We start from the raw sequence: 22,741 nt of genomic DNA, 5'->3' as shown, positions 1-22,741 counted from the left end.
ACAGAGAGAAGGTGGAAAGCGCTGCACATGCAGACGGCAAGGTTTGGATTCATCTGGGTCCACACAGTTGTGGGGAACAGCACTGACTGCATCACCATCACCCACGATGGCAGGGATATGGCAGAAACTCTCGACCGACCTGGATGAGTGAGTTCCAAACACACTGAAGAAGCTGAGCACCATCATGGACATGCTGCTATCTGGACATAAGTATCACAACCTCCATCTTAAGTATCCCATCCCTCCAGAATCCTGCAGCTGCAGTGAATACCATCTACTGAATGCACTACAGTGCCTCACGAAAGATTCTTCAATAGCATCTGCCAGACTCACAACTCCTATCACCCAGAGATCCAGAGGCAGCAAATGGGGAAATTGGCACCTCCAATTTCCTTCAAAATCACACAATACTAATAGGAACAAATATAATCATTCCTCCATTGTTCTGTGTCTCTCCACTTGTCAGCACGGTGGACACAACTTCACACAGTGGACTAAAGAGGCTGCTAACCATTGTCAGCTCGGGGACAACTAGGCCAGTGTGCTTACACCTTGTGTATGAATTCCAAAAAATTGTAAATATTAACCTACCTCACAAAACCCTGTCCAGCTTTGAACATTGTCTAATTGGTGAATGCACTCAGTTTATGGGTGCCCGTAAATTGTGAATGTTATTATTAGGAATGTTTCAATTATATATATAAATAAAACATATAGGTACAGTGAATATGACTTACTGTGGCCAAGATAAAGAATTCACTGAACTTTTGCTGGGTTTGTTGTATGACTTTAAGTGAATCTCCACTTGGGACTGAATTCTGCAGATATGGTTCACCTTCACAAAGAAGCCAGTTGTTTTGCTGAAGAGGCAATAAAGAGATGAGAGAACTCTCCAATAATAGTTTTAAAGCAAGATACGATTGAATACATGTTTTTAATCAGCATTAAGTGAATTTTACGGCAATTATAAACTGGAATTGCTGGAAAACACAGAAGCATATTTAGCATTCCATGGGACATTTTTAGTTTTGCACTATATTTCCAGCAATTATACTCCTGGAAATTAATGATGTAATTTAATATTCTGTAAAATGGCATTTGAAGTATGAATTAAGGTGAGCATTTTGTAACGCTGATAGGCCACATCATCTGATATAGCATGTGCATGGTTTACGATGCCCAAATTTGCAGCACCGTAATTGCATTTCACAAGTGCATATTCATAAGTTATAGGAGCAGAATTGGGCCATTCAGCCCATCAAGTCTACCATGCCATTAAATCATGGTTGATTTATCTTTCCTTCTCAGCCCCAATCTTCTGCATTCTTCCCATAACCCCTGACACCAATCAAGAATATGTCAATCACAGCCTTAAAAATATCCATTGACTTGGCCTCCACAGCTCAATGTGGCAATGAATTCCACAGATTCACCACCCTCTGACTAAAGAAATTCCTCCTCATCTCCTTTCTAAAGGTACATCCTTTTATTTTGTGGCTATGGTCTCTGTTCCTTGACTCTCCCACAGTGCAAACAATATTTGGTGACTTATGTAATTCTAAAGTCCCTATTTGTATTATTTTGGGAGTGATCTATTGGATTCAGTTGGGCAACAGGACAAACATGGTGGGTGGGATTAGAACCAGAAGATAACTACAAGTGTATGCTCAGTTTCAGGGCCATACTTGTCCTTTTTCTCACAGAGAGGATGATGAATGTATCTGAAGTGTGGGCTTTTCAACCCATCAGTGGCCCCATTATAATTAGATGCTCCGAGATATCACCATTGTGGCTCAGCTAGAGTATAGGTTCAACTTTAAATATTTGCAGTTGGACCATGTGTGTTGCTATGTAGAAATAGAGAGAGAGTTTCGAGGTGAAATTCCCAACCTGTTTAAATTTATCCTCAAGTGTCCTCAGATTCTGCAAGAACTCCAAATGCTGCAGACACTGATTGGACTTCATCACTAGAGAATGGACACTTTCTTCCACCGTATTATAGAGAGGTGTTACTGAATCAATGGCATCCCTGCAAATATATAAGGTTGAAAAACATTGTGAGTCATATATATTCACAGTACCATTATAAATATAGAGGTTACATGACTAACAAATGCAACATCAAATGAAAGTGCGTTTCTCCGTACAAATGCCAACTGCACACAATACATCGTGAGACTTGATGTGTTGGGTGCAGTTCTGGTCCCCCAGCTATAGGAAGGATGTCATTAAACTGAAAAGGGTGCAGAAAAAATTAACGAGGATGTTACTGGAACTGGAGGGCTTGAGTTATAAGGAGAGACCTTTATCTCTGAAGCATTGGAGGTTGAATAATGACCTTATAGAGGTGTATAAAATAATTTGGGACATGGATAATGGATGGTCGCAATCATTTCCTGGAATAAAGGTGTCTAAAACCAGAGAGAATGGAATTAAGATGATAGGGGAAAAATTTAAAAGAGACTCGAGGGGTAACCTTTTCACATGGAGGGTAGTGGGTAGTGGAGTTGCAACGAGACCTGGGTGTCTTGTACATCAGTCATTGAAAGCAAGCATGCAGGTACAGCAGGCAGTGAAGAAAGCAATTGGCATGTTGGCATTCATAGCAAGACGATTTGAGTATAGGAGCAAGGAGGTCCTTCTTCAGTTGTACAGGGCCCTGGCAATACCACACCTGGTGTATTGTGCAGTTTTGGTCTCCTAATTTGAAGAAGGACATTCTTGCTATTGAGAGAGTGCTGTGTAAATTCACCAGGTTAATTCTCGGGATTGCGGGACTGACATATGATGAAAGAATAGGTCCACTGGGCTTGTATTCACTGTAACTTAGAAGGATGAGAGGGAATCTTATAGAATCATATAAAATTCTTAAGGGGTTGGACAAGCTAGATGCAGGAAAAAATTTCCCGATGTTGGGGGAGTCCAGAACCAGGGGTCACAATTTAAGAATAAGGAGAAGGTCATGTAGTACTGAAATGAGGAATAACTTTTTCACCCAGAGAGTTGTGAATCTGTGTAATTCTCTGCCACAGATTGCAGTGTAGGCCGTTTCACTGGATGTTTTTAGGAGAGAATTAAATTTAGCTCTTCGGGCTAACTGAATCAAGGGATATCAGGAAAGAGCAGGAACGGGGTACTGATTTTAGATGATTAGAAGAAATGATCCTGAAAATGTTCAACTCAGTCATATTAGTTTCCCACCTGTAGTCCTCAGAGAAACTGAATCGAGTTTCCTCTTTCTTGAGTCTGGCGAGAATTGCTCCACCTTCCAGTTGTAAATTAACCAACCGGGCATCTTGCAAAACCCTCTGCATGGTCAACTTGTGGTTACTGATGCAATTAATAACTTCCTTCAAATAAAGGTAAAGACAAAATGGTAACTGCTGAAAAGTAGCAGGCTCAAGCCAACCAAAGGTTTTGATGCTTTGGGCAATAGACCTTACATATACAGTGCAGAAACAGGCCCTTCGCTCCACTGAGTCCACAACGACCAGCAATCACCCTGCACCCTAGCACTATCCTACACAATAAGGACAATTTACAATTTTACTGAATCCAATTAACCTACAAACCTGTACGTCTTTGAAGTGTGGGAGGGAACATGGAGCACCCATTGAAAACCCATGTTACAGGTAAAATGCAGAATAGATGTTGAGAGGATGTTGCACCTGAAGGGACTACACAGATCTAGAGAAAATTGTTTCAGAATAAGGAATCACCCATTGAAGATGTAAGTAAAGAGGGCTTTCTGCTCCCATAGTGTTCTGATTCTTCGGAATTCCCCACCCCCAAGATCTAAGAAGGCAGATTTGGAATGGGCATGATCTTACTGAAACAGCAGCCAGACTTGCAGTGAGCTATGTTGTTTATGTTTGGTCTTAAGATGTTCTCACACAATCAAGGGTTCTTAAGCCATCAAGATGTTTGATTAACCTGTTGCTCCTACAGAGTATTAGAATTCAATTTGCTCCCACAAAGTGTTATCTGTGATTAATTTGTACTCAAACCCTTGTTGATTTTACCCTGCTACTGACGTGTCATTTATCCCACTCATCCATGTTAGCTGGTGAGGGAATCTAAAAAGATAACAGTTCAAATATACAAAAGAAAAGGTCAGTGAACAAAAAGAGAAAAAATATCTAAATGTTGTACGCAACTCAATTATCCAGGATGTAGATTTGATATTTTGTTGTTTAGAGTGATTATCGCAAATGTTCATAAGACTAACTGTGCATATAAATAGGAACAGTAGTGAACCATTCGCCCCCTCCAACCTGATCCACTATTCTACAAGACCATAGCTGATCTGACTCGGTATCATTTTCCGGGCTTATCCCCATCTCCCTTGATTCCTCCAACATCCAGAAATCTATTCATTCTCTTCATCTGGTTGACCTGCCATCCCAGGAACCAATTTAATGAATTGAATGAATTATAATTTTCTTTTGCCTCTATTTTAAATCAGTAAATGTTATTTAGTTAAACAATCATAGTTTATCCACGATGTTGTTGACTGATGGTACGATTAGTTTGATTTGAGACAGTGAGTCCAGCAAGCTAAGATGGGCAACATTTTTCACTTAATCAACCACTGGGCTACATTTTCATCTAGAGATCAATAGAAATAAAATAGGTTCTATAAAGGATGATACGAGATGGAGATCATCAGGTAATTATAACAGGTGATCATCAAATATTTCTTTATATTTATTTTTGAGATTAGTGTTACTTAATTTGAAGGTACACAAAAATGCTGGAGAAACTCAGCGGGTGCAGCAACATCTATGGAGGGAAGGAAATAGGCAACTTTTTGGGCTGAAACCCTTCTTCAAAGTTAATGTGAAGTTACTTTAACTAAAGTTACTTGAACTGAAAAACTAAACTGAACTTTAAATGTCTATCAACATATGTATATGGGCAGTTGAGTTAAAAGCTATAACAACTAATGTATAATTCAAAAAATAACTCCTGAATTATTGGAAGAAGCAATGAATATTGAAGCTGACTCACAAAAATTAATATCATATTTATATAATAGTATTCTAAATATAGACCTACCATCGACAGAGGTACTTAGAGAAGAGTGGGAACGGGAACTAATGATGAAAATTACGACGGTTACATGGGAAAAGTACTTGATATATATTCACAAATGTTCGATTAATGTAAGATATAATCTAATTCAATTAAAAATTTTACATAGATTATATTATTCAAAAACAAGAAATGTTATCCAAATATATCTGCCATTTGTGATAAATGTATATCCCAAAATGCAACTATAACACACTCCTTAGTTTCCTGCATAAAACTTTATAGATTTTGGAGTGATATTTTCGAAATATTTACAAAATTATTCAAGATAAGAATGGAACCTAATACTGAAATGATTATATTTGGCGTAATGGAAGATAGGAATAAATTGAACACATCCCAAAATTTATTTTTTAACTATGGTTTAATAATAGCAAAAAAATTAATACTTAAATTTTGGAAATATACATCAATACCAACGCTTAAAATGCGGATTGCAAGTATGTTGGACACCGCACATCTTGAGGAAATGCGATTCCTCCTAATGAATAAATCAGACCAATTCATAACGAGTTGGTCTCCATTTGTCGCCTTTTTGGAATCATATGGTGCAACACAATTGTAAAAAATAACTGTTTCAGGACTGGAAGAGGGCTGGTCAAGATTATAAACAATGATCTCCTTACTTTTTTATTTTATTATTTTTTAATTCTCTTTTTTCTATTTTCTTTTTCTCAACTTTCTTCACTCATTCGTCTTTTTTCTTTTTCTTCACACACTATATATCTCATGTCTTTCTATCCTTTAATATCTAACTTATTTTTCTTATTCTAATCTTTCTTTAATATAACAAAACAAAAGCTGTACATAAAATGTATTATGAAAATATATATTAGGCACTTTGGTGCCATATGATTGTACTTACTTCTAATAAAATAAAATAATCTTTGAAAATAAATAAATAAATAATGTATAATTAAAAGGTTTTGAGATTTTTTTCACCCAATTCGATCAAAATGTCAGTGTTCACATAATTATCGCAAATACTTTCATGATTTATCCATTTCCCAGTCATTCTCTTTACTGCTGCATTCCTGATGTGTTATATTTTGTCATTTGGCCACGTACCTGCGCATTGTTGCTGGGTTTATTATATTCAAACATTCTAATGGTGTCCATTAACAAATTGGAAGTCTCTCGGCAGTTTGCAATGAATGACTCGAGTTTCTGAAACATCAAAACAATTACAGTCACAAAAAGGCTACAAAGATGGCTGTAAATCTCAAGTAGATATAGAAAATGACTGGGTCAGGTGGCAGCAGCGGAGAGAAAAACAGTTAACATTTCAAGTCAATGTTCTTTCATGTCCTTGAACTAAGAATGGGGAGATTAGAAATCAAATGTCGTTTAACGGGTGCCACAGTGGGGCTGTGGTAACCCATCCGTACAGATCTCTGATCGAACCTGATCTCTGGTGCTATATGGCAGCATCTCTACCGCTGCACCCATATTCACTCTGGCCTGCTTGAAAATAGATCAGGTACCAGAAACTTAAAATCAGTTTGACACATTGGGAAGCAACAGTCCAAGAAATACCAGTAATCAACAGCATGGCATGGAAAGCACTACAGTGAGGTGATATAACAGCATGTTACCTCGCATTTGTAGCAGAGGATAGATTTCAGAACTCCAGCCTATCACCATGGGGTTTTGTTTTATGAGTCACCAGTGAGAATGTAGGTCCAGATTTCAGAAGATCATCCTATAAAATATTACCCGCAGCGTATTTCTGAGTGTGAATTAAAGCACAGCAGATTAACCTAGTTCAAATTAGCCAAAGTTAATAAAAAGGAATTGAAGTTCAAGCAGAATTCCCCCAGCTCGTTGCCATGTGGCTTTGCGGCATCAACTGAGTCAAGAGTTTAGATCACCAAAAGGGAGCAGAGGATCCAGGACGGGAGCATTGTCACACACAAGGGATTATTACTGAGTGAGGTTTCTTAATATATTCTTGCAACTCTGTTGTTTCGATCTAAGCAAATTCACAGACAGCAAGAGAGCTGGGATTAATAATTCCCTCAGTGCTTTCAATGCCCTAACAATGTGCCTGGGTTAAAGAGCAAAAATGTTGTTACACTGGGATTCTGAACTACATTGGCCAAACCACCATGGGAAAACTGAATTTAATCCTGATTACTTGTCAGAAAGAACAATAAAAGTGTTTCCAAAGTAAAAGGGACTGAAAGGGAAAGTTTGATTAGTGAAGGTTAAGATTGATAGTTGAGTAGGAAAACAAATAAGAAACAATACATTGAGATATTAAATATTCACCCGTTTCAATAGTGCAAGTTTACAAGATGATCTTAAATTGGAAGTGAAGGGCTCAGTGATAAAAACTGAAATTAGACCATGTAATTTGAAGGCAGATGTTAGAAAATTCGTTTTTACTGTGAATAATCAACGTTGGGAACAATTGTTCAGTGCAGTGGTCATGGCACAGTATTGGGGAGGGTCATAATGAGCTGGATGCCGTCGGAGGCGTTTCAGAGGCTCAGAGGGTTCAGCTTCAGCTACTCTAAATGCCTTTTGATGTTAACTTTTGTTATGCATACATGAATGTAACAAAAAGGACAGATGTTGCATCAATTCTATCTCGCTGAGGAAGCTTACCTATCGCAGGTGGCAAATTAAAACAAAAATACATGGCTAATACTATGGAAGAAAACTGAAAGCCCATCTTCAAAATGTTGTTGTGTGTAGGAAGGAACTGCAGATGCTGGTTTAAACGGAAGAAAGACACAAAATGCTGGAGTAACTCAGCGGTACAGGCAACATCTCTGGAGAGAAGGAATGCATGACGTTTCGGGTTGAGACCCCTCTTTGTTGTTGACAGTATGAGCAAGAGAGCAATGTCCAATAGTTCTGTATTGTTTCTACTGTTTCCCAACATGTTAATGATTTGTGTAACAAATTATGCTTGACTTTTCTTCTATTCCGAACCTTCATATTTATCTCCTGCTTCCTGCTGTTTGCCTTCTTCCCGCATCAATGTGAAGAATCTCAATATGATTTACAATGGAAAAAAACAATGTGATGTATTTTCCAGGACATATTTACTCAAACAGATTGTTGAGCATTCAACATGATGGAACTACAACATCTGCCACTGTTGTACTGAAGCCTTTGGCACCGCGACATTACTGAGGATACTGCACTGGTATTAATTAAAAGAGCTCCATTAAACCATTACCCTGAAGCTATTTTATTCAATAAACATTTATTCATGCAAACTGTTGCACTTAGTACAATGAATGGTAACATCTGGCATCATCATATTTTATTCTGAATACTATAAAGTTACAGCTTGCCTTGTGATGCAGTGAAATTGCTGAATTTCCATTTCATATTAAATGCTCTATGAGAAGGCACATCTGATGCATTGAATAAATGCTTTAGCTTCATAATGTTACTTTTGTATTTTTCATGAGAATTTCAGATTCAAGTGCCAGGAGCACAATGCAAATATTGAGAAAGTTTTGCATGGAGGTTTATTTCAAGAACAGGCCATTCAGCATAAGCAGCACATATTGGTTTTATTGGCAACTTCAAATATTCGCTGATACCTGTATCACTTCACTTCACATTTGTTAATAATTAGCTGTCGTAATTAACTAACTTTTCAAATCCAACACAGTACTGCTTTTGCCAAAATATTGCTATGGACTTGCTGCTGCTAAGGAACACATAAATTATGTTTAAACAAACCTATTTCATTTGAATCTGAATCTGATTTCAATGAGCAGGTGTGCTTCAGCCCATTCCAAACCAGGCAAGTATTTATATCAGCATCTTTCATTTTCCCATGATGTTCCAGACATATCACAGCCAACTTGGTAAAGAAGACGCTTTGTAGGAAAAATCCCAGCAACCAAATTGTGCAACTCGATGCCCCATAAAAAAATGTGGTAATAATCAGATAATCACTCTGTACTTCCAACGGATGTAATCAATCCTCCCATCAGCTATTGGAGTATACGGATTTGGTGACAAGGTACCACGTAAAAAGTAAAACTAAACTGGGGCTCCATTATTAGGAGAATCACTATCAGCTTTGATTAAGAAATGGCTTAAAAATAAAAAGTTAACCATGGTAACTAATAGCTTTTCCATACTGCAAGGTTGTAGAGTTCACTGAGGCCCATAGCCTCGTTTTTGAATATATGAATGACTTGGGTGTTGGGATTAAAGGGTGAAGACAGGAGAATGGGCTTGACAGGAAGAGGTAGATCAGCCATGATTGAATGGCGGAATTGGCTTGATTGGCCTAATTCTGGTCCTAGATCTAATTAACATGAACTTATGGCTGGGATATTGATAGGATAAATCTTCAGAACATTCCACTGTTACCAAAGCTGAGTCTCTGGCAGTAAAATGATATCAAGTGACTGCAACAAGACATTGACAGGCTGAATAGGTAGACAAATGGCAGATGGAATTTAATATAGAGATATGTGAGATGATGTACTCTGGCTGAAGGAATGGGGAGAGGCAGTATAGATTTAAAACCATAGTCCTAAAGACTTTGCAGGAACAAATGTAGAATTGTGGGCTTAATATTATAAAATTATAAAAATATTGTGTAAAAAAGATATTGTATAAAAAAACCAAGAAAGTTATGCTGAAATGTTATGAAATTCAGTTAGACCAAAACGGAAGCTTTGCAATTATCTCCAATGACCATTCTTTGGGAAGGATGTGAAAGTCCTTCTGTAGGTTAGGTTAGAGGAGTTGTGGATATTGTGCAGGTTGAGGGGAGCAGGTTGAGGGGAGATCTGGTAGAGATGGACAAGAATTTGCCAGGTTTAAATAACAGACCAAAAAAAGGCTATTTTCATTAGCTGATGGTCAAGATTAGGGAAGGTAGTTAAAAGGGTGAATGTGGAGAAAAAAAGGAACTGCATTTGCTGGTTTATACCAAAGATAGACACAAAATGCTGGAGTAATACAATGTGTCAGGCAGCATCTCTGGAGAACATGAATAGGTGACGTTTCAAATGCAAATTCTTCTTGGGACTGATTGTAGGGAGGGGTGGGAAAGAAAGCGGGGCAAGGGAGAGGACAGAGCATGGTCGGTAATAGGTGAACACAGGCGAGGGGGCTATTTAATAGGCAGAATGTTGTACAAGGGCCAGAGAATAAAAGACGGGTGCGAGCCAAAAGGATAAAGAGTTGCAAATTGTTAAGCTTGGGGATAGAAAAATTGCGAATTGTGTATCTGCTGTAAATGGACCAAGTGGAGGGGAGGGGAGAAACCATTGTGAGGTCAGTCTGGTTTCAGCAGAGGGGGTGAGGAGGGCGGGTGTGGAGGCTGTTGTGGATTAGTTACTGGAAATTAAAAAATCCAATGGTCATAATGGGGTTGTGGGCTCCACAAGTGGAATATGAGGTTCCGTTCCTCGATTTCCATGTGACCTCACTCTGGCAATGGAGGAGGCCTGGGACAGAGAGGTCAGTATGGGAATGGGATGGGGAGTTAAAATAGTTGGCAACCGTGAGATCCAATAGGTCTTGGCAGACTAAGTGTAAGTGTTCAGCAAAGCGGTTGCCGAGTCTAAGCTTGGCCTTGGTGATTTACAGGAACCCACATTAACAGGCACAGTAGATGAGGTGCATGTGAACCTCTGTCACACCTGGAAGGACAGCTTGGGTCTCTGGGTGAAAGAGGTACAGGGGCAAGTGTTACATCTCCTGTGGTTGCAAGAGAAAGTAGCACTCAACTGACTGAAAATCTGGAGGGAACATTCCCTTACAATCACTCTGGATGGATTCAGTTTCGTACGGTGAGTAAAAAAATATATGAGAATGGAGTGGTCCAGATGGGATGAGTGAATCAAGGAGTTGCAGAAGGAGTTGCAGAAGGAGCAGTCTCTGTGGAAGGCAGAAAGAGGTGGAGATGAGAGGATGCGACTAGTAGAAATGTCACGTATCCATGTTCTCCAGGGATGTTGCCTGACCCCCTGAACTACACCATTATTTTGTGTATTTATAATCCTGTAATAGATAGATATGCCATTTATTGTCACTATACATGTACAGTGAAACTGAAAGCTGCTCGTACTCAGTGCATACATACAATTTTACACAAAAAACAAGAAACAGAAAACAAAACAGAAGGGAGATGGGGGGGGGAATAGGTGCACAAATTCTACGGCGCTACATACATATATACATATATACAGATGGAAGTCCGTGTTGGGCGGTGTAGTCAGTGAATGCGTGGATTTGAATTCATGGTAGATATAATTCTCGGGAAGCAGCTATTCCTGAGTCTGTTTGTCCTGGATTTGATGCACCTATAGCGCCTTCCAGAGGGCAGCAGGTCGAACAGTCCAAACGCAGGATGGGAGCTGTCTTTGGTGATCTTCTTTGCCCTGCTAAGGCAGCGGGAGGTGTAGATGTCCATCAGGGAGGGGAGAGGGCAACCAATGATCCTCTGCGCTGTCCTGGTTACCCTCTGAAGCCTCTCCCTGTCTGCCATGGTGCAGCTGCCATACCATGCTGTAATGCAGTATGTCAGCAGGCTCTCGATGGACGAGCGGTAGAAGGTCAGCAGCAGGTTAGAGTCTAGGTTGTGCTTCCTGAGGACCCTCAGGAAGTGCAGCCGCTGCTGAGCCTTCTTGATGACCGCTGTCGTGTTGTCCGTCCAGGAGATGTCAGCCGCGATATGGACGCCGAGAAACCGGAAGGTGTTGACCCTCTCCACACACTCGCCGTTGATGTGTAGGGGGGCTAAGTCGGTGCTGTGCCTCCTGAAGTCGACAATGAGCTCTTTTGTTTTCCTGGTGTTCAGAGCCAGATTGTTTTCTGAGCACCAGGTTGTCAACTTCAGGACTTCCTCTCTGTAGGCTGCCTCGTCTCCCTTTGAAATAAGTCCGACCACAGTAGTGTCGTCAGCAAATTTGACGATGCGGTTGTTGTTGTGGGCCGGACTACAGTCGTAGGTGTAGAGACAGTATAAGAGGGGGCTTAGCACACAGCCCTGTGGGGAACCGGTACTCAACCTGCGAGTGGAGGAGAGGTGGGGGCCAAGTCTCACAGTCTGGGGCCGGTTTGTGAGGAAATCCTTAATCCAGGCACATGTGACAGTGGGGAGGCCGAGAGTGACCAGTTTACCAATGAGGATGTCCGGGATGATTGTGTTAAAGGCTGAACTAAAATCCACAAAGAGCATCCGGACGTAGCTCTGCCCCTGCTCCAGATGGCTCAGCACAGAGTGGAGAGCTACGGTGATGGCGTCTTCTGTGGATCCTGGTCTTGGTGCTATAAGGACGATGGGAGCTGAGAAATTCAATGATTTCAAACGAAAATTGGAAATTAAGCGACTGTTCTCGGGCATTACATCTCTTCCTCAGTACCACATGCTAAATGGTGTATTTGAGTGCAAACAACTTTGCTAAGCTGAGTGGATGGTTGAAAACAGCAAGGATGGATTTCCAAATAAAATAATAAAGGTAAATTCTGCACCTTGTTACCAAGAGAAATCTGGCTGTGAATGAAATCCTCAGTGGCTGCAGTCACCTCTGGTGCAAATGTGGCTGTGGTTATTGAAGATCAATTGTCACAGCTTCAGAGCATCTTTCTAAAAACTCCAGAGATGCGTCCAAGGTCCAAACACCTCTAACTGTTTCACCAATGACCAAATTCCTGTCATAAGCTTGTTTAATCACCACCAATCCTAATGCAGCGCACACATCACCAGGACTTGACAACTTCAAGACTTGGACAAACAAATGTCAGGCAATGCATGTGCCTCTATGTGGTCTGTAACAGACTCGAACAAGAGACAGCCCAGATACATGCAGTGAAAATCAACAGCCCCTCTATTGTCAACAACATCCATCAAAATAAATTATTTATAAATGTATTTCTGAAATGCAGCTCAATCTATATTTGTTTTACTCACCGTACGAAACTGAATCCATCCAGAGTGATTGTAAGGGAATGTTCCCTCCAGATTTTCAGTCAGTTGAGTGCTTTCAATGAACTTATGAAGTGTTTTCAAGGATGTCAAAACTTCCATCTGGTTAAGAAACACAAATATTGTATAATTTATAATCCATTTAAAACCTATCATAACATTGCAGAACATACTGTAACAGTCTTTTTTTTACAACACTGCTCTTGATTCCATAGAATGATTCCCTTGACCAGCCCCTTGATAAGAATATCTACTGCCAGGAAAATAATGAGCACAAGAACCTTCAATGTTCACCTATGTAAGTAAACAAATTGGTTTCAGTCAGTGCACCCTAGTAATTGTTTATACCAGCAGCTGCACTACACTCGATTGGGCTGAATGGCCTTCTGTACCATAACAATTCAATGATATGATATTTGGGGCATCCATTCCAGCAACCATTCATATCATTTCACTTGATGCTTTCAGGATTCAGAGAAAAATCACACCAACGTGTAATCCATTTAGTCATAACTACTCTGTAAGGGTAAAAGCATTATTTCTTACTGATGAAGGAATAGTGGCTCGTTGGTGCAGCGGTAGAGTTGCTGCCTTACTGTGCTAGATACTCGGGTTCGATCCTGACTACAGGTGCTGTCTGTATGAAGTTTGTAACATTCTCCCCGTGACATGCGTGGGGTTTTCTCCGGGATCTCCGGTTTTCTCCCACGCTCCAAAGGTTAATTAGCTTGGTATCATTGTAAATTGTCCCAAATGTGTGTCGGGTAGTGTTAGTGTGAGGAGATCGCGGACTCGGCGGGCTGAAAGGTCTGTTTCCGCATTGTATCTCTAAACTAAACTAATCTAAAATAGAATTATGCTACATTTGCATGGATGGATGGTATGCAACTAGGAGAGGAAACTTGGAGACAGTGATTTTTTTGTCTGCCTGCTGCCATTGCTAACCTCATAGTTGAACTTGCAGGATTGTTGTTTGATCTAATAAAATGCTGGTCATTTCAGAGAGCAGATAATAAGCAACTACATTGCTGAGAATAGAGTCGCATAAAGACCTTACTAAGAGAGAGGGTACTGTTTACTAAAGAATATTCATGAACCAATGGATTTTACAGCCATGATTCATGATACCAGTAGTTACTTCAGGACATATATTTAATTAAATAAATAATTTGATTCAAATTCGCCAGCTGCCATTGTATTAATTGGACATCGTGTAACTTTAACTCAGTCTGGTAATATAATCAATACCCTGACATTCCCACAACCTGATAACTGAAACATTTGTTTTGTGATTTTGTTTGAAGGTTAGTTTGAAGAGGACATTGGGGATAACTCTCAAAAATAATTACATGGATCTTGTGCATAAACCTGAGACAGTAGACGTTGGCATTTCTTTAATGTTTCATTCAAAACATTTTGGTTTCAAAATTTGTCAGCACCAACAAATGTATGTTCATTGGCTGAAGTCCAAAGGAGAGCAGGTAAATAAGATAGAGAGCATCTAGCTGAATCAGATTGTCAGAGGAATGCTGATATTTTCCTCTTTAAATAATGCTGCTAGATACTCCTGATGCTCTAGTTTTAGTATGCTTTAAAACGTTTCAGTTATTGGGAATGCTCAATTTCACCCACTAACTGAAACGTTTGAAAGCCATCTTCACCAAGCCTCTCACGGTAGAAAGTCACTTTGAACAATGTGGTTAGTGGTTGATCCACACAAGCACAAGAATGCCCATTCTAATATCCAGCATTAACTCTGAAATCATCGTAAGCACTTTGCAATCACATTTCCAGGCCTATATCTCTGATCGAATATCCTCTGTAATGCCCTGTAAAGTCTGCCTTGACGTTTGTGCTTAGGTCCCTGGAGAGGGACTTGATCCCTAGAACACTTGGCACAGAAGAAGAAGTGCTACCAACTCAGCATCATTTGAGAACTGGTTGCCTCCCTAACAAGTCAATATAGAGTGGGATTGATCAGAGACATTTCTTGAGCTAAACGTCACCAGAGGTTTGCACATAGACTAACATAACTATGGGAAGGAATAAAATGTTAGTGGAACAGTTCCAACTGGAGTAAATCACTGTAATTTTTACTTTCAAACAGCCTTTTAATGCAGCTGAGATTTCATCCAAATAACACTTACAGATATTCCAGGACATTTCTCAAGCTTGACAGTTGCGTCTTTATCTGACAATATCAGTATACAGTGAATAGAGTGGGAAACACGTTCCTGCAAAGTGAAACAACATCGGTTTTAAAATAGTGGAGACATTAGGGCTGTGTAGGTCAGTAAACCAATTACTATATATGAGATTGTAGATGCTAACCACACTTAAAAGCAGCCCGCATATTCCAAGAATCAAAATACTCTCTAAATGGAGCAGAGAGTTTTATTACAGTTTAAATATGAAGCACCAGTTTCACAGATCACAAGAAAATGAATTGAATCTAATTTATATAACATCAGTTTAAATCAATAGAAGGTGACTATGTAACTATTTATGTATGGGTGTCATCCATTTTTTGTGCAGTCACGAGAGAACAACCTTTATGCCCAGCTGGTAAAAACATTAATTTAGTCAGCATACATCTCCAGGAACAATATATTTGTCACCAACTCCCACCGTGTCCTCAGATTCACCTGGAATACACATGACACTTCTCTTCTTTTTCTGTATTTCTGCGTCCATGTCAGGAGACAACTGTCCACCGATATCTACCATAAACCCACAGCTACCCTGATTACATTTCCTCTCACCCTGTCTCCTGTGAGGATGCCATCCACTTATTTCTGTTTCTCTGTTCTACCGCATCTGTTCTCAAGATGAGGCTTTCTACTCTTAAGACTTCTGAAATGTCTTCCTTCTCCCTTCTGCCAGTTGATGAGGCCCTCAAAGGCATATCCTCCATTTCCCTTACTTCCGTTCTCACCCCCCTCATGTCTCTCCAGATCAAACAGTAAAGTTCCCCTTTCCCTCACCTTTCATCCCGCAAGCCTCTTCATTCAGCAAATCATCCTTTGCCACTTCCGTCAGCTCCAATGGGATCCCGCCACTGGCCACATCTTGCCCGCCTCCCCAGTCTGCTTTCCACAGGCACCGCTCTCTCCGTGCCTGCCTAGTCCGCTCACCCATTCCCACCCATCCCGCTCTGACCGCTGGCACTTTCCCTGGGAGGTGCAACATTGTTCCTACACCTCCTCCTCCACCACCATCCAGGGACCTTCCAGGTGAGGCAGAGATTCACCTGCACCTTCTCCAAACTGGTCTATTGCATTTGGTGGTCACAATGTGGTCTTCTCTCTACAAGTGAAGCTAAGCATACACATCGTGACCGTTTTGCAAAGCAACTGTGCTCTGTACACAATGGCCTTCTTGAGTTTGCAGTTGCATTTCATTTCAACTCCCACACCAATCTACCTGTCCTCAGCCTTTCACGGTGAGGCTAAAGTAGAAGAACAGCAACTCAGCCCAATGGTATGAACATTACAATGTTCATGTTCAGGTAACCACTCTCCTTGTGTTTCTTTCCCATTCCCACCGACCCACTTAGGGGTCCTCTCCCTATCTTCACTTTTTCCATTCCTTCCCCTCGCCCTTTATTTACTCTGATTCATTATTCTCCTTCACCCTGTTCCATTTGACCAATACTCACATACTTTTGGTCCTGAGTTTCAACTCTCTTGGTTCGCCTTTCCTACCTCCCATTCCCAATCTGACCTTTCTGGCCTGGACCTCCTCCATTGTCAGAGTGAGGCCCAGTGCAAATCGGAGGAACAACACCTCATATTTTGCTTGAGTAGCTTACACCCCAGCGGTATGAAAATTGACTGATCTAATTTCAAATAGCCCTTGCTTTCCCTCTCTCTCTCCATCCCCTCCCCCTTCCCTGACATCAGTCTCAAGAAGGGTCTCGACTTGAAACGTCACCCATTCCTTCTCTCCAGAGATGCTGCCTGTCCCGCAGAGTTACTCCAGCATTTTGTGTCTACCTTCGCCTTCCCTATCCTCTTCCCTAATTTCTCATCATCATACCCGTATCTGGTTTTACTTATCATCTATCTGCCTTTGTTTTACCCTTTACCCTCCCTTCCAAATTCTGCTTCCTTTGGCCTATCATCCCCTCCTCAGCTGTTTCCACCTATCATCTACTTGCCCCTGTCCTTCATGTTATGTTCCACTTCTATAATTCTGCTCTATTGAAAATGATGATGAAATTTAATCAATGGATTTTTCTCAGTGGAGACTGGAAGATGGGAGATCAGAGCCTGGACTGCATACCACTTTTAGTTTATTACATTAACATTTACCATATAACCATATAACAATTACAGCACGGAAACAGGCCATCTCGGCCCTACAAGTCCATGCCGAACAATTTTTTTTCCCCTTAGTCCCACCTGCCTGCACTCGTACCATAACCCTCCATTCCCTTCTCATCCATATGCCTATCCAATTTATTTTTAAATTATACCAATGAACCTGCCGCCACCACTTCCACTGGGAGCTCATTCCACACCGCCACCACTCTCTGCGTAAAGAAGTTCCCCCTCATATTACCCCTAAACTTCTGTCCCTTAATTCTGAAGTCATGTCCTCTTGTTTGAATCTTCCCTATTCTCAAAGGGAAAAGCTTGTCCACATCAACTCTGTCTATTTACATTTTAGTTATTTTAATACTGTTAACTTAGACGGTTTATAGAAAGAACATCTGGTGATAGTCATAACACAAATATTGCAAATTAGATTTGGCAACACAACCCACTATTGAGGAACCATTAATTTAGGTACCATTGTCAATTAGGATCAATTCTCAATGATCTAGCCCTATAAGTTGAAGAAGATATGTGATGGCATTTGGGCAAACAATATGTTTCAACTAAATGGATAAGGGAGGACTTGGGCCATGTTGGCAAGGCAGAAGAAAATTAGATATCAGAACTTTGAGATACAAGAGGCTGCAGAAGCTGGGATCTGGTAGCAAGAAACAAACTGTTGGAGGAACTCAGAGGGTCAGGCAGCATCTGTGGAGGGAAATGGACTGACAATGTTTCAGGTGGAGACCTCGTATCAAAATGTCAGAACAAGGGACAGTAGTGAATCCATCAGACAGATTGGGTGGTGAAAAGAATAGACTTGAATTATTTCAAGTAAAAGCACTTCTTTGTACAAAAATTATGAACCATGAGCACAGATCAAAATGCACACATAATCATGCATGGATCATTCTATTAGCTAGACAAGGTGAGTGGACCTTTGCGGCTGTTTGTGACTAGAATTTCATAAGTCTTTTGGAAGGAAGCCGTAGTCTTTAAAAATATTAATGGGGCACAGGAATATTTCACTCATGCTCACCTGTAGCAATCCAAATGCTTTAAATAACACGGGATGCGGGGGTTGTTTTCGAGCATCCACAACTATCGTTAGACCCAGATCGCCAACCTCCTTCCTACGATGAGAAAAATTCAGATTAAAAGTAAAAGTTTCCTTATTTTTGTTTTAATTAGTACAGAAAATTTGGCATTATTAACTATGGATGTCCAAAGCATCTAGGTGCCTCAAAAGAACACTGTCTATATGCACAAAGGACCGTTGCTGAAATTTGTCCTGTTCACAATCAGTAGTAGAGTTTTCCAGCTATTTTATTCAGTCCCCAGTTACTAATCAGATGGGCAGATGGATGGATGATAAGAATACCCTTTCTAAATTGATGGGCACTTTGGGAGGCCATTCGTGCATGAATGGCTTGATAGGAAGAACTGTGGTCCCAAGGAATAGGCAGACAATTCTCAAAGGACCTTGCATGAGGCAAGTTTCCAGTGGCTCCACAAGCTAGTACCTGTTCAGGTAGGTCTCATTTAAGTCACACTGAATACTCTTGAGGACGTGATTCTGCATGGCAGAAAGCTAGCAGCAACATTCTTCAACTCCCCTGCTTGGCAAGAAACTAATGCATCTTGTAATTTGGAGTAAGTCTCCAATTTTCCTTTACATTTGATTTGTCAATAAAATCAAATCACCTAACACACCAAAATTGATGCCACTCATCCTATGGTCCCTGGATGAGGAAATGTAATTAAGTATCAAGGAAATTCCATCATCTATAAATTGTTATGAGACTCTTGTATGAGCCAAGCATGTATTCCCTATCTCCCTGTCTACCTTGTAGCTTTTTTTTATCTGCACTTTCTCTGTGGCTGTAACTCTATATTCTGCACCAGTTTCCTTTCTCTTTTATGCACTAGCTGGTGTATTTGTGTGATCACTCTCATAAATAATATGATCTGTCTGGATGACCAATGTTTTTCACTGTATCTCTGTGTATGTGATAATAATAACCCAATACCAATATCAAATGCCCTCTTGTTGGGAATTTAGTATCAGTGGGTTGCAATCTGAAAATAGAGTATTTAATACAGTTGAGGAAATATGATCACCATCTGTATACATGCAAGCAAGCTTTGTTTCTCTTCACAATGCAACACTATAAATGGAGTTTCTTATTTCCAGTAGATGGCAGTACTAAACCATCATGGTTGACTTTATAATCTACATTGCAAACAATGGGACGACAGACATCAAATAAACATTGGAATACAGTAAACCTTTGCTCTTTATTGCATTTCACAATCAGTTTGATTGCACTTAGCTTGTAAATGAATAAGATAACCAAAGATATAGATGGCTGTCTAAAATCATTCAATTTCAAAATTGCCATACTTTGTAGGATTAATTCCCATCACTTCCTAGAAAAAATACTTCACGTCCAAATTTATCAACATTCCCACCTGGGTCAATTTATCTAATATGAGAAAACATGAGGCTATTTGGGGCTTGCCAATCCGAGCAGGCTAATCCTATCATTCCCAATTCACCTCTATTTATTTCCCTGTGTCCTGAATTTTATTCTCACAGGTGATCAACAGCCCTTTGATTCATTTGCTGTTTTTCTACACTAAGAAGTAATTTACAATTCCCGATGAATCTACAGGCATGCCATGGAGTGTAGGAGGAAACAGGAACATGCGTCAGCCAACTGTACACTCATTATGAATACACTAAGTCAGGCTCAGACTGTGCCTGAAGTTTTGCAAGAGCAGCACTAGCTCCCAAACCATTGTGCCGCTCATGTTAACTTAAGATGACCTTGGTTTTTGATCCTCAGATATGCACGGAATTGCCAAGACCTGGGTCAGTAGCACAAGTGAGAACAGGCTTCACTTTCAATCTTTTCATCACTGTAGCAGTGAGAGTTCAATTCTAACCAAGCCAAGCCATCTGTTTCCTGCAGTGGTGTTTGGAGGCTCGACATATCTGATTGGAATTGGATCTTGTTGGCTGGCCAGCACCTTGGCTATGTTGCAACTGGTTGTAATTTCCACAATGTTAAATGCAGCATCCAACCTGATGTAATTTTGAGCTTTACTTTTCTAAAAGTGAAAAATGAAATTTCCTCAAACTTTGAAGCGTCTTCCTACAACAGTGTGGAGGAAAATTTCACCTGGGAATGTTGTGGAGGTACAGTAGGAGCCTGGTGAGGTCATTGCTGGTACAGGTTTGTCCTTGCAGGAGGCTATTATCCGTGCAGATTTGTAACACAGCTCTTCCTGCCTTATCCCTGCTTCCTGGAAAGATTAGAAAATAATGTTAAATTATGCATTCATCCAGTTCTCTCATTAAATCATTGTGATTCTTGCTGAAAACTATAGATATATATCTGCAATGCTTGGACTCCATCTACATACAATGCATATCCCAGTCAGTGTGAGGCACCTTTTCCTGCTGTAGTACAAATGGAGGAACAAATTCCAGGAGCAACAAATACAGATTCTGCTGAATGAGCAGCACTCCCTGCACTCACTGCATGGGTACCCAGCTGTCTGGTGAGAGTCTGCAAGACCAAACTGCTGGTCAGGAGTTTTCTGCATCAATTGGCATGGCTTTGCATATTGTCAGGCCTGGCACAGTGGTACTGGGTCTAGTGAAAGGGCCAGAGAAGCCCAACCATAAAACTAGTACTTGCATAGGACAGGTTTAAAGGGGTATGGGCCAAACACAGGCAGGTGGGACTATTCCTGAGTCAGCATGGATTTACGAAGGGGAAATCATGCTTGATTATTCTATGGAATATTTTGTGGATGTAACTGGGAATATGGACAAGGAAGAGCCAGTGGATGTAGTGTACCTGGACTTTCAGATTGCATTTGATAAGGTACCACATGAAAGATTAGTGGGCAAAATTAGGGTACATGGTATTGGGGTAGAGTGCTTACATGCATAGAAAATTGGTTGGCAGACAGGAAACAAAGAGTAGGGATTAACGGGTCCCTTTAAAAATGGCAGGCAGTGACTAGTGTGGTACTGCAAGGCTCGGTGCTGGGACCGCAGCTATTTACAATATACAACAATGATTTAGATGAATGGATTCAAAGTAACATTAGCAAATTTGCAGATGGCACAAAGCTGGGTGGCAGTGTGAACTGTGAAGAGGATACTATGAGAATGCAGGATGACTTGAACAGGTTGGGTGAGTGGGCAGATGCATGGCAGATGCAGTTTAATGTGGATAAATGTGTGGTTATCCACTGGTAGCAAAAACAGGAAGGCAGATTATTATCTAAATGGTGTCAAGTTGGGAAAAGGGGAAGTACAACTGGATCTGGGGGTCCTTGTTGATCAGTCAATGAAAGTAAGCATGCAGGTATAGCAGGCAGTGAAGAAAGCGAATGGCATGTTGGCCTTCATAACAAGAGGAGCTGAGTATAGGAGCAAAGAGGTCCTTCTGCAGTTGTATAGGGCCCTAGTGAGACCTCACCTGGAGTATTGTGTGCAGTTTTGGTCCCCTAATTTGAGGAAGGGCATTCTTGCTATTGAGGGAGTGCAGCGTAGGTTTACAAGGTTGATTCCCGGGAAGGCGGGACTGTCATATGCTGAGAGAATGGAGCGGCTGGGCTTGTTTGGAAGGATGAGAGGGAATATTATTGAGACATATAAGATTATTAAGGGTTTGGACATGCTAGAAGCAGGGAACATGTTCGATGTTGGGGGAGTCCAGAACCAGGGGCCACAGTTTAAGAATAAGGGGTAAGCCATTTAGAACGGAGACAAGGAAACACTTTTTCACACAGAGAGTTCTGAGTCTGTGGAATTCTCTGCCTCAGAGGGTGGTGGAGGCCGGTTCTCTGGATACTTTCAAGAGAGAGCTCTTAAAGATAGCGGAGTCAGATGATATGGGGAGAAGGCAGGAACGGGATACTGATTGTGGATGATCAGCCATGATCACATTGCATGGCGGTGCTGGCTCGAAGGGCCGAAGGGCCTACTCCTGCACCTATTGTCTATTGGCAATTTAGAGTTTGTTGCCTTTCCTCATTCTGCCTACCAAATTTTCCTTCTGTTTCAATGTCATCTATTTTATATTGGCCCATTCTATTAGCCTACTACATTTGAGGTCAATTACACTTGTTTTCACCATTCAGTGCACTTCCAAGCCTCGGGTCACCCATACTTATTTTAAATTTCATCCTACACAATCCTGTAAATTGAAAATGCCAGTAGTCCTGGTAACAACACCATGAAAACCTATCTATTACAAATCCAAAAAATAAGTTAACACAGCTCCCTACTTACAGCCCACGTTTTTTTTATCGACGCTGCCAATAAACCTTCAACTCTGTAGTCATCATTTTTTCTAACCTTCCTTCCATGAAGAACTTTCTGAAATAT

At 40.6% G+C, this 22,741-nt stretch overlaps 1 protein-coding gene across 3 annotated transcripts in view; it reads right to left on the bottom strand.

Annotated features, from left to right (window-relative positions):
• LOC129707401 (pleckstrin homology domain-containing family G member 4B-like) overlaps window positions 1–22,741 on the bottom strand; it is a 121,459-nt gene that overhangs the window by 28,730 nt on the left and 69,988 nt on the right. For all 3 annotated transcript variants that reach the window (XM_055652408.1, XM_055652406.1, XM_055652407.1), the window contains exons 5-12: window positions 20,517–20,640; window positions 18,371–18,464; window positions 15,160–15,246; window positions 12,998–13,114; window positions 6,163–6,261; window positions 3,202–3,350; window positions 1,891–2,029; window positions 738–860 (exon numbers count right to left, since the gene is read on the bottom strand). In XM_055652408.1, coding sequence (XP_055508383.1) covers window positions 738–860; window positions 1,891–2,029; window positions 3,202–3,350; window positions 6,163–6,261; window positions 12,998–13,114; window positions 15,160–15,246; window positions 18,371–18,464; window positions 20,517–20,640 — 932 coding nt within the window. The remainder of the gene's footprint in view (window positions 1–737; window positions 861–1,890; window positions 2,030–3,201; window positions 3,351–6,162; window positions 6,262–12,997; window positions 13,115–15,159; window positions 15,247–18,370; window positions 18,465–20,516; window positions 20,641–22,741) is intronic.

This window comes from Leucoraja erinacea, chromosome 21 (genome assembly GCF_028641065.1).
Source record: "Leucoraja erinacea ecotype New England chromosome 21, Leri_hhj_1, whole genome shotgun sequence".
Classification (NCBI taxonomy): domain Eukaryota; kingdom Metazoa; phylum Chordata; class Chondrichthyes; order Rajiformes; family Rajidae; genus Leucoraja; species Leucoraja erinaceus.
This window is presented reverse-complemented; position numbering and strand designations above follow the sequence as displayed.